General features: G+C 46.5%; 2 protein-coding genes across 12 annotated transcripts in view; one reads left to right on the plus strand and one right to left on the minus strand.

Annotated features, from left to right (window-relative positions):
- LOC125725333 (NACHT, LRR and PYD domains-containing protein 12-like) overlaps window positions 1-1510 on the plus strand; it is a 70010-nt gene extending 68500 nt beyond the window's left edge. For all 11 annotated transcript variants that reach the window (XM_049002178.1, XM_049002185.1, XM_049002184.1 and 8 more), the window contains one exon: window positions 751-1510. In XM_049002178.1, coding sequence (XP_048858135.1) covers window positions 751-1268 — 518 coding nt within the window. In that variant the 3' untranslated portion in view covers window positions 1269-1510. The remainder of the gene's footprint in view (window positions 1-750) is intronic.
- Window positions 1-13098, minus strand: part of LOC125725351 (RAB11-binding protein RELCH homolog) — a 181042-nt gene that overhangs the window by 156386 nt on the left and 11558 nt on the right. The window lies entirely within an intron of this gene.

Here is a 13098-nt window from a genome sequence, read left to right on the forward strand (position 1 = left end):
AATCATACAGGGCTTCGCTCATGAATATTAATAAGATTTCCGGACCCACCCTGCTAAAAAAAATTTACGCCTGCGCGTGGTGCGGGGCTCGCGGCAGCGGCGCCATATGTGAGAGTCACGTGCGTGGTAGACACGCTTCACGGAAATAAGCCGATGCGTGTGAAATGCATTCAGAGCGGCTTTGCTGGGACTAAAGACCGTGTCAGACAATCGCTGCAAATACTGGATCCTCATGGAGCGCAACTCAGGCACCGGAATCGTCTTCGGAGGCGTTTGTATCAGATTCCAGGTCCAAAGCTTTATTAAATATCACGTTAAATATGTAATAATATTACTTAAATATTCTGTTATTGATGGCCATTTTCAAAGGTAAGCTCCCTGTAGAAAGACAGAGAGCAGCAAGGCGCCGCACGCGCCGGATTTAGTATTAGATTTAGGTTAGAAGGAAAGACACTGACTTTTAGTATTAATCTCTGGTGCCGTTTTGTGGTAAATATGCTTGTGATGAATATGTCTGATGAATGTCGCCGCTTTGTAATTTTATTTCCCCGTAATTACGCTGTTAGTTTAGCTCGCGCCGCATTTTGGCGGCTCTTCCCGCCGGCGTCGCGCGCCGTCCGACATTTCCTGAGCTATTTCATAAACTTCAGTTCCCGCTTCGTTCGGGGAAGCTGCGCTGTTTTTATATTGTACAGAAACATAAAGTACAGGCGGCCTGGTGGTATTAATAATTCTTCCTCCTGCCTACAGACTCCTGCCAGCTGACGCTGGACCCCAACACAGCAAACAGAAGCCTGTCTCTGTCAGGGGGGAACAGGAAGGTGACATGGGGGGCAGAGCAGCCATATCCTGATCATCCAGAGAGATTTGACATTTATCCCCAAGTTCTGTGCAGAGAGAGTCTGACTGGCCGCTGTTACTGGGAGGCTGAGTGGGATGGAGATGGAGCTCTGATAGGAGTCACTTATAAAGGGATCAGGAGGAAAGGAGTGAGTGACTGTCGGCTTGGAGACAATGACAAGTCATGGAGTCTGTTCTGTGATCCTGACAGTTACTCTGTCTGTCACAATAATAAACTGACTGACATACCCATACGGTCCTCAGGCTCCCGCAGAGTAGGAGTGTATCTGGACTGGGGGGCTGGTGCTCTGTCCTTCTACAGAGTCTCCTCTGATGGACTGACCTTCCTGTACAGATTCACCTCCTCATTCACTGAGTCCCTCTATCCAGGGTTTGGGGTTTATATAAAGTCCTCAGTGTCACTGTGACGTGATGCTGGTTCTCCTGGCAAAAAGGTCAAATCTCTGCTTTTTACCATTATAATCCTTTTTACTCTGAAATGTATGTTTGACAAAAATAAGTTTTTCTCTCTGACTAAAATGTAACTAAATGTAATCCTGATGAGTGGGGGGGGGGCTTTCCCCCTCCCCTGTATATGTACATTTTATATATTTACGCCTATTTACTATATTACTGTACAATGACAATAAAGTCTTTCTGTTCTGTCCTATTAATGTCCTGCTTCAGCGTCACCCAAAGCATGACTGAGTAACTTAATGAAACCACAGTCTGCTGGATTAAATTAAATAAATTCACTTTTTACTAATAGAATTAGAGTAAATCAGTGTAAATAACTATTTAACTGCAGACATAAAAGAAATGAAAAACACTGGAAAATATAATTATATCCTGTTACTACACTGGGTCAGTGGATTAAAGCAAATAAAATTATATTAAATAATTATTTGATTAAATAATGAAATTTGTTTTATGGAATAATTACCCCCCACCCCAATTTACTGTAATAGGTCTGCTTACCCCCCTGTCGGACAGAAGGGGCAGGTGCCCAGACCCCCTTCCCACCCCCACCCCACTGTAAAAAGTCTGCTTACACCCCTATTGGACAGGAGGGGCAGGTGCCCAGGGACCCTTCCCACCCCACTGTGAAAAGTCTGCTTACGCCCCCGTCAGACAGAAGGGGCAGGTGCCGAGACCCCCTTCCCACCCCCACCCCACTGTGAAAGATGTGCTTACGCCCCCGTCTAATAAAAGGGGCAGGTGCCCAGGCACCCTTGCCACCCCCACCCCTCGGTAATAGGTTTGCTTACGCCCCCGTCAGATAGAAGGGGCAGGTGCCCAGGCACCCTTGCCACCCCCACCCCTCTGTAATAGGTCTGCTTACGGCCCCGTCAGATAGAAGGGGCAGGTGCCCAGGCACCCTTGCCACCCCCACCCCTCGGTAATAGGTTTGCTTACGCCCCCGTCAGATAGAAGGGGCAGGTGCCCAGGCCCCCTTGCCACCCCCACCCCACTGTAAAAGGTCTGCTTACGTCCCCCATCGGACAAAAGGGGCAGATGCCCAGGCACCCTTGCCACCCCCACCCCTCTGTAATAGGTCTGCTTACGGCCCCGTCAGATAGAAGGGGCAGGTGCCCAGGCACCCTTGCCACCCCCACCCCTCTGTAATAGGTCTGCTTACGGCCCCGTCTAATAGAAGGGGCTGGTGCCCAGGCCCCCTTGCCACCCCCACCCCTCTGTGAAAGGTCTGCTTACCCCCCCTTCGGACAGGAGGGGCAGGTGACCAGGCCCCCTTGCCACCCCCACCTCTCTGTAATAGGTCTGCTTACGCCCCCGTCTGATAGAAGGGACAGATGCCCAGGGACCCTTGCCACCCCCACCCCATTGTAAAAGGTCTGCTTACACCCCCATCGGACAGGAGGGGCAGGTGCCCAGGCCCCCTTGCCACCCCCACCCCACTGTGAAAAGTCTGCTTACGCCCCCGTGTGATAGAAGGGGCAGATGCTCAGGCCCCCTTGCCACCCCCATCCCACTGTCATAGCTCTGCTTACGCCCCCGTGTGATAGAAGGGGCAGATGCCCAGGCCCCCTTGCCACCCCCACCCCTCTGTAATAGGTCTGGTTATGCCCTCATCGGACAGAAGGCGCAACTGCTCAGGCCCCCTTGCCACCCCCACCCCACTGTGAAAGGTCTGCTTACCCCCCCTTCGGACAGGAGGGGCAGGTGCCCAGGCCCCCTTGCCACCCCCACCCCTCTGTAACAGATCTGCATACGTCCCCCATCGGACTGAAGGGGCAGGTGCCCAGGCCCCCTTGCCACCCCCACCCCACTGTAATAGGTCTGCTTACGCCCCCGTCTTATAGAAGGGGCAGGTGCCCAGGCCCCCATGCCACCCCCACCCCTCTGTAATATGTCTCCTTACGGCCCCGTCTAATAGAAGGGGCAGGTGCCCAGGCCCCCTTGCCACCCCCACCCCACTGTGAAGGGTCTGCTTACGCCCCCGTCGGACAGAAGGGGCAGATGCCCAGGCCCCCTTGCCACCCCCACCTCTCTGTAATAGGTCTGCTTACGCGCCCGTCTTATAGAGGGGGCAGGTGCCCAGGCCCCCTTGCCACCCCCACCCCACTGTGAAGGGTCTGCTTACGCCCCCGTCGGACAGAAGGGGCAGATGCCCAGGCCCCCTTGCCACCCCCACCCCTCTGTAATAGGTCTGCTTACGCCCCCGTCAGACAGAAGGGGCAGGTGCCCAGGCCCTCTTGCCACCCCCACCCCTCTGTAATAGGTCTGCTTACGTCCCCCATCGGACTGAAGGGGCAGGTGCCCAGGCCCCCTTCCCACCCCCACCCCACTGTTAAAGGTCTGCTTGCGTCCCCCATCGGACAGAAGGGGCAGGTGCCCAGGCCCCCTTGCCACCCCCACCCCTCTGTAACAGATCTGCATACGTCCCCCATCGGACAGAAGGGGCAGGTGCCCAGGCACCCTTGCCCCCCCATCCCACTGTAATAGGTCTGCTTACGCCCCCTTCTGATAGAAGGGGCAGGTGCCCAGGCACCCTTGCCACCCCCACCCCACTGTTAAAGGTCTGGTTATGCCCTCATCGGACAGAAGGGGCAGATGCCCAGGCCCCCTTGCCACCCCCACTCCACCGTAAAAGGTCTGCTTACCCCCCCGTCTGACAGAAGGTGCAGCTGCTCAGGCCCCCTTGCCTCCCCCACTCCACCGTAAAAGGTCTGCTTACCCCCCCGTCTGACAGAAGGTGCAGCTGCCCAGGCCCCCTTGCCACCCCCACCCCTCTGTAACAGATCTGCATACGTCCCCCATCGGACAGAAGGGGCAGGTGCCCAGGCCCCCTTGCCACCCCCACCCCACTGTAAAAGGTCTGCTTACGTCCCCCATCGGACAGAAGGGGCAGGTGCCCAGGCCCCCTTGCCACCCCCACCCCACTGTAAAAGGTCTGCTTACGTCCCCCATCGGACAGAAGGGGCAGGTGCCCAGGCCCCCTTGCCACCCCCACCCCACTGTAATAGGTCTGCTTACGATCCCATCTGATAGAAGGGGCAGGTACCCAGGCCCCCTTGCCACCCCCACCCCACTGTAATAGGTCTGCTTACGATCCCGTCTGATAGAAGGGGCAGGTACCCAGGCCCCCTTGCCACCCCCACCCCACTGTAAAATGTTTGTTACGCCCCCGTCAGACAGAAGGGGCAGGTGCCCAGGCGTCCTTGCCCCCCACCCTGCTGTAAAATTTCTGCTTACGCCCATGTCTGAAAAAATGGGCAGGTGCCCCAGCACCCTTTCCCCCCCCACCCTGTTGTAAAAGGTTTGCTTACATCGTCTTTGAACAGAAGTAGCAGGTGGCCCCCCACCCCACTGTTATAGGTCTGCTTACGCCCCCGTCGGACAGAAGTGGCAGGTGCCCAGGCCTCCTTGCCCCCCCACCCCGTTGTAAAAGGTTTGCTTACGCCCCTCTCTGAAAAAATACGCAGGTGTTCAGGCACCCTTATCCCCCCCCCCCCCCCCCCCACGTTTCTGACGCAGATAGTTACTGTCCATTGCCCCCTCCCATCCCCGACCAGCAAAAGCCATTAAATTTATCTACATGCATTATTATTATTAATAGACGTGTAAGAATATACACAGCCATCCATTAACAATTCACCATTGAATTTATTATCCATTGCAGATTAACATTCTCTACAGTGACTGCAGTCAGTTATGTCTCTCTATCAATCTGATTTCTTACATCCACTGGACGCGTCAATTCACGGAACAAGCGATCCTTCCGGAAACAATGTGTACTTTTCAGGGAAGCCACTAGGTGGAGACAAAACATACATTACTAAATATATGAGGTTCAGAATTAAATTATAAGGAAGGGGATCTATGCGCGATATTTATAAAATACCATGATGACTCCATTTTAACGGGACACTTCTATTTATTCCAGTTTGTAATTAGCAGTCATTTACGTTCTTTCATAATAAAAAATCAAGAATTTTATGAGCTATAAATCATCCATATATTTTGCAGGAACAGAAATCGCGCCGCTGAAGTTCAGCACTTCCCCGTTCGAGATAAACATGATGTTGCCGTTTCCTGCCGGCGACCCTTAAAAATCCATGACAGCAGCAGTTAGGTGCAGTGTGTGCAGCGGCCATATTTACGGACAAAATCAAGCTGATCACTAAGACGTTTTTTGTGGTTAATTAATCCATAATTAACAGCATAATGCTACATTATTTGTACCCCTCAGGTAAAGTGTTACCGATGAGAGAACACTTTGAGAGTCAGTAAATAACATTTTCTCCTGCCTTTACTCCATGCCTAAATCAGACCTAGACATTTTTGAGTAGATTACCAGGTTTCCTCTGGTTATTACACTTACTGCACACAATATGAAGACAATGTAAGTGAACCGAAATCTCCATGCAATGAATTAGCATCCTGTGAGTATCAAGTGCTGCACCCCATACATTAGCAATGGGCATCAGATCACTGTATTCAACAGGGTGAGGGGTTATTCAGAAAGGACGAGTGTATTATTATAAGACAGATTGATAAATCAACATGTGTAAGCCATTATTACTGTACAGATGAAGCCTTGAATTTTCCTGTTTCCATGATGGGGCCTTGGCTGGTACCTGGCTGGTCCATGGCTGGTACCTGGCTGGTCCCTGGCTGGTCCATGACTGGCCCCTGCTGGGTCCTGGGTGGGACCTTGACTGTAATGAGATCCCCCACGATGATGTAATGAACAAGCGGGCCGGCATGATCCGCCCCTTACCTCTCTGTGTGTAAAGTACTTGCAATGATTTATCCATCCACCAGGGGGAGCAGTGATTATGAAAGCTGAAGTGACTTTCCTGGAATCAGGTATTGTAACTCCACTGCAGAAAATGAAAATCTTAGCAAGTATAATTTCTTGTATTTAGACAAAATTCCAATTTCATTAATAAACTGACTACACTGCAATAAATGGTCTGTGAAATTTAAGAAATTGTTTCTGTTGGTAACCGGAGATCATCCACCCTGTCACTCAGCACTGGCTCACCACAGGGATGTGTGCTGAGCCGTCTGTTGTTCACCATCTACACCAGTGACTGCATCCTCACGCATCCCTGCAACACCATAATCAAATTCGCAGATGACACTACCTTGGTTGGGCTGATCACTAACGACGATGACATCGCCTATAGAGATGAGGTCCAGCGTCTGACAGAATGGTGTGACTACAACAACCTAACCCTCAACACTAGGAAAACCAAGGAAGTGGTCATGGACTTCCGTAAGCCAAAAGCTGACCCCCCCCCCCTACATAAAAGGTGACTGCGTCGAGAGGGTGTCCTCCTTCAAGTTCCTCAGGACTTACATGTCCGAGGACCTGTCATGGACCACAAACACAACCGCCCTGGTGCAGAAAGCCCAGCAGCGCCTCCATTCCCTGAGGGTCCTGAGATGGAACAGGCTGCAGACCGACCTGCTGGTGTCCTTCTGTCGAACCACGATCGAGAGTGTGCTGATGCACGCCATCCCCGTGTGGTACGCTGGGTGTACAGTAACCAATAAGAAGAGACTCCAGAGGGTCACCAGTACAGCAGAGAAGGTGATTGGCTGCCCACTCCCCTCCTTGGATTCCATTGCCAGCTCTAGAAGTCTCTCTAGCCTCTCCAAGGTCCGAGCTTTCCTCAGGGTCTGCGGAACTTACTGCAGGCAGCTATCTCGAAGCAAGGTCACACAGTATTCAAAACAATCTCTTCTTGCCTAAGGCCTAAGACATAACAGACCCAATATGCCTCCCTCCCAGGCTACCCATGTCCAATTTTACTTCCACACGAGTTTTGCAAAAAGGGTGACTGAGATCTGCAAATTGTGTCTAACTAGGTGAGCATGGTTTAAAGTTTTGCCAAGTGACTGATTCAATAAATAACTTTTGGCAATTGGCAGTTTTGTTTCCAAAATGATTTTTAATATTTCAGCAATTCAGAAAAACTGTTAAATATTTCACTTATCTAAAAATCATTTATCCCAAAGTGCTACAAATGCTTTTATTCAGCACAAGCTCAGCACCAATAATCTGAGATCATTTAGAATGTTATTATTCAGTTTTTTGTTAAAATATACTTTAAACATACACTTTTCAAAAACCTATTTTCAGTGGTGCAGACAAATTGTAAAAAATCATATTATAAACATTTCTAACCAAGACTTTTGAGCTCTGAAGCTTACAGACATAGGGGCTGGCTACACAAAGGTGAATGAGACATTCAAAGAATTGTATGAGGTTTGATTACTAAAGTGTTACAACTTTGAAGTGACTTTGGAGTCACCACACCTTTGCATACTGTCAATGACCCATCAGTCTGGAATGTCTGTCACTGATCCTCACACTAATCAGTTTGGAAAGGCAGTGTGAATTTTACAGTTTTTTTCAATTGCTAACACAGACACTGCAATACTGAAGTTGCTTTCTCCAAACGCTTCATACAGTCACCACAACATTAGCTTATGTGGACTAAACTGTGAAGCATTTCGCTTTGCTTTCATACAAAATGCAATCAATGACTAAATGCTTCAAAAGTCATGGATTCCTGTCTCACTCACAACATTACATTTTCAGAGGCCATTTTGCACATAAGTACATACTGACCTTAGAACTGCTAATAAAACAGTCAAAACTGAAATATGTCATTTTGCTAAATTACTATCAAGACCATCAAGACAAATAGATTGTAAAAACCACATAATACAAACAAATTATGTCAATTGACACAAGATCAAACAATGAATGCTGTATGCCAAGATATTCCTCCAGAGCAATGCCAAGGATAGATCAGACGTGTGGAGAGATACTACCCTAGATTCTACTCTGTCTTAGCAATTTAAAAAAACTGTAAGAAAACACACAATACTAGCCTTTTTACAGCTTATAACATGCAACAGATTAAACGTTGATGTATAAAATGTTCAGTCACATTATATTACAAGAATAATAAAAAACAATAAATTGGCAGCCAAAGTTCTGGTGAAAGTAGCTGAATAGTAACGGTTACCTTCCGCAGTTTGGTTCAGTGGTACCTTCTGGATAATGTTCTCCAGCTGTTCCTGAAATGGTGATGCTCCAATGTCAACCAAACATTAAAAATAAGGGAAATAAATGTGTCATTGCTGTTCTAAGATCATTTGTTCATGCCTCCAATGTTGGTTTATTTAAGTTAACTACTGTAACATCACATTCATGTGTAAATTTAAGCACAAGCTGTGAAGTGCTTAACTGATTATAGCAAAATTATAAAGGTGCCTCTGCTACATCTTCAGGTTTGATCATGTATTTCCCCAGAGACACGTCATCAATTAATGCCAGCATCGTTTGAATGTTATGGGAATGTTTTTCCACATTTCCTGCAGCACAGGGACTAGAGATGACAACTGTCACCCTTAAGACCATCTCCTCAAGCTCTGGTATTGTGCTTGCTGTTGTCAGCAGGCCGAAGCCATATTGCTTTGGAAGGCTGTTGAGAAGGATGATAGCACATGTAAAACTCTTAAAAGTTATATTAAAATCTAATGTACTTTAACACAATATTAATTTAATAAGAGGGACTTGGCATTTATCATTATATGACTCAGGTCGTGATGCAGAATTGTAACTGAACAGTCTTTCATGGTGGCTTTTCCAGTGACGGTTCGGTAGTAAGCAGATAAGATGTTACTGAGGTTGGAGTTGACAAATGTGTTTGCTGTGGCCTGCAACAGCACCAGTGATCCATCTCAGGCATCATTTTTGGATGCACAAATCTTCCATATAACTTTCTGTGATCTGTGTGAAATGAGCCAAGAAATATTGTACTGATGCTGTGATGTGGTCACAGGTGAGAAAGGTCCCGACTGGAAAAGCAGGCCACCCTTTTCGGGGGTCCCCCCCCCCCCCCCACAACAGGCTCGTACACATAGAATGGAGCTTTCGTCAGTTTTCCCCTCTTCACAATGGTGCCAGTTGCATCAATGTAGGCAATGTCCTCCTGACCGACTGTGAAATACTTCCGAGCTTCTTCCTGACCACAGCAAAACCCCTCTTGGATGAAGGGTCACCTTCTGCAGAACATCCACTGGACACTGGGTCTTCTTTTCCACCATTATGCTGAGACTGACAGCTTCATGTTGATGATACCGTGTTTGTCTTTTGGAATTCCAGGATAATGTTTTGAACAGATGGCCTAGGACACTCATCACAGTTTCCAGAGTCAAACGCTTCAGGGCTGAGTTTGTGTAAACGTTCCAAATATAGAGACCTTGGGAACTTTGTCTCCAGACTTTTGCCCGTCGTTCCTGCTCTGATGTACCAATGCCTTAGTTCTTCTCAGGATTGTCGTGCAACACCACCATGGAACTCTACCACGGCCTTTAGCTCCTGACTTTGCAGAACTACTCTGCAGGTAACTGACCAGTCGCTGAACATCACATTTGAACAGCGGTGCAGGTCCTCCTGAATGGATACTTTTCACACTATGAGGAATGAAGCCAAAGCTGCAGTATGGCTGAACTGAGCAGATGCCAGCAGAAATAACATTTGTCCAATTCCAGCCCAATGAAATGTCTTCTGGGCTGATTTTCCCCCAAATCCTTCCATTTTTCCTGAGATATACAGAAGAATGCAGAGTCCGGCACACTGTGACTGTAATAAGTCCATTCGAGGTTTGGATCATTAACTGCTGATCTCAGAGATTCCAGATATGCAATGTTGTCTGTAGCCTGAAATAAAAATAATACTTGAAATTGTTTTAAATGCATAGTTTCTAAATTACAATTTGATGAAATTTGAGACACTCAAAAATAGATATAAATGAAGCAATTTATATCACTATAATATTACAATTGTAAGCGATGCGGTAAAACTTTTTAAAAAGTAATATTACATTTTACTGTATAGTAATAATTACACCTAAATTACTTGGTCAGGAGAGCTTCTGATGTCAGAAGAACTGACATTGAAATTAAACAGAATTGCTATTATAACATAAAAAAATTATCTACAAAATAATTCATTGTATTAAAGAAACTATAAGTCACCCAGTCTTGGGAATTGTATGTGGATCAGGACCTGGATCCTCTCCTGCTTTCGCTTCTTCCACAGCTTCCCAAATCTGTACACTCATTAAAGAAATAATTACACATCAAAACCATGGCACACAAATCCAAGAAACTGACATGTACTCTGGGAAAGTGTCTCAGCCATTTTCTGAACAGTCTGTGCCTCCCCCTCTCCAATCCGCATCTCTACATTCCAAACATCTCAGCCATCCCCCCTTGCTCATGACGCATTTAAAAGGCATGTAAAGAGATGCATTTTAATCAAGTACATTTTGACCCCTAACACATTTGCATTGCAGACAATGCAAAACTGTCTGTTAAACAACAATAACACCACTCCACAACAATCATTGTTCCCACCTACCCCAAACCTAATCCCATCAAACCAATCATTCACATCTCCACCAAACATAAACACCCTTACATCCCAAAAATGGGAAAAATTGTGGTGCTCATGAGCATGCTGAATAGGCATCAGAGAATCTGTGGTGGGGAGCATCATAAACCACAAATTATGGCTTACAATGCTACAATGATTACGGATTACAATGATTACAGATTACAATGCTATAATGATTACGGATTACAATGCTACAATGATTAGGGATTACATTGCTACAATGATTAGGGATTACAATGCTACATAAGGAGTACATAACTTGGATACAGGCAAATAGAAAATGTGACCTTGGACCCCCTGCTCAGGCTGGCACTTTCAATCACTCAATTGATTTTGCTGAGTGGGGGGTATTTTGGGGCTCCTAAAAAGTGCTGGACCCCCTGAATTTCTCATAGTATCCATGCCCCTCCAATGCCCCTGCTTGGATAAGTTGGTGAACGGTTACAACTGCAAAATAAGAACCATACACTGGATAATTATAATATTGTTCAATATCCTGTACATCTCTGCTTATAATGAATTTGTCACCAGGATGCCACTGAGTCAGTTTCAAAGGAAAGATCCCAAGGAGATAACTCTCTCTTCAAGAACTCGGCAAGGAATTGATAAAATCTCAAATCCAGAGTAGACGACACACTTGCAATGCGCAAATACCTTTTTTGGAAAATTCTGTTACGATCCTTAGTCTAGGGTTGAGGACCGACAGAAAGGGAAAGGAGAGGGGAAAACGAGACAACCAGGGTATGGGAAAAGGGAACACGGGAAACACAGGGATCTTTTTTTGTATTTTTTTATATTTATTCACAAAGACTTTCACAAACAATAGGGCAACAGACTTCGGGAGTGACACCGCCAAAACAATAAACAAAACAGCATTACCGAACCCGTCCACGACTAAACTAATTCTAAACAAAACGAAAAAAATGAGAAATGACACAGACTAAGCCTAACTCCCTAACCAAAACACAGAATAAGCAACACGTACGCAAAACAAAATAGCAGTCACTCCCTACGTACTTAACAGAAACGAACATACAGAACACACCAAAGATGAAACACAGTAACCAAAGGGGCGAGGCAAAGAGAGGAGTCAGGAGGAAGGCAAGAGATCACAACCAGAAAGCAGTCAAAACCGAAGGCAAAGGTACAGAAGGACAAGACAAGAGACGAAAACCAGAAAACCAAAACTGACATACACGAGTAATCCAAAAGAATGCAATCAAACCAACAACAGAAACCAACCAAGAGCAAAGCTGCTGCTACTCTCCCGCCACGGCTTTTTCAATCATGAAGGCGGAAGTAGCGTCGAGGCTCGGGGCGTGGCCAGGTCCGGGAGGCGGAGTCGAAGGCATCCGGACAACGATCAGGACAATCCCTACCCAAACCTTACGGCACGTAACAATTCAAAGAAATGAGCAAACTTGGCTCAGAACATAAAATAACATGGAATTTAAAGTATATTTTTTTTTAAAAAATGGTGCAGATAAAGTTGACCAAATTTGGTGCAGGTATGGTGTATGGCCTTGCATTTCAGGTGCTTGCAGAGATGTTTGTACCTTAGGGGGAAATCCTGAGAAATGACCTGTCAAACTTGGCTCATATATGCCAACGCATGTAATGTAAACCCATGGATTTCAAAGTGGATTTTCTTTAAAATGCTACAGTGAACATTGACCAAATTTGGTCGAGATATAGCCTAGGCCCTTGCCTTTTAGGTGTTTGCAGAGATGTTTGTACCTTATGTGATAATGCTGAGAAATGAGCTGTTCAACCTGGCTCATAACATAAAATTATATGGATTTCAAAGTGCATTCTTTTAAGTGGTATATTAAATCTGACCAGATTTGTGTAGGAAATAGCCTTGAACGTTGCCTTTCAGATGCCATATGACTTGTTCATACATTATGGGCAAGTTAGACATTAATTGCATTTAAGTATATCCTGTACTTCGTACACACGCGTACTCAACATTTTCCTATGCGCGATCGCTTGGAGTATGTTATTTTCTGTAGTAGCTTGGATTCAACCAGTAGAGGGCAGTAGTAGCAAATAGTTGTAGGCAGCACGGAGGGAAGTAGAAGAAGGTAACACAGGGAGGTTAAGTGTTTGTGCGTTATACCCGGAGCTGAAGAAGTTATTAATACTGAACCTCTTGCCATCCCCAAATGTGTCTCAACTGGCTCTCAACATATTACAATTTCCTAAACCGTCATGTGCGGCTGATACCATAATGTCATGTCTATGCGTGCACCTCACATTTTAAGCGCGGATGATTTGACCGTGTTTCGGCGAAGCGCGGATAGCTTGACTTC

Source organism: Brienomyrus brachyistius, unplaced genomic scaffold, assembly GCF_023856365.1.
Source record: "Brienomyrus brachyistius isolate T26 unplaced genomic scaffold, BBRACH_0.4 scaffold65, whole genome shotgun sequence".
Classification (NCBI taxonomy): domain Eukaryota; kingdom Metazoa; phylum Chordata; class Actinopteri; order Osteoglossiformes; family Mormyridae; genus Brienomyrus; species Brienomyrus brachyistius.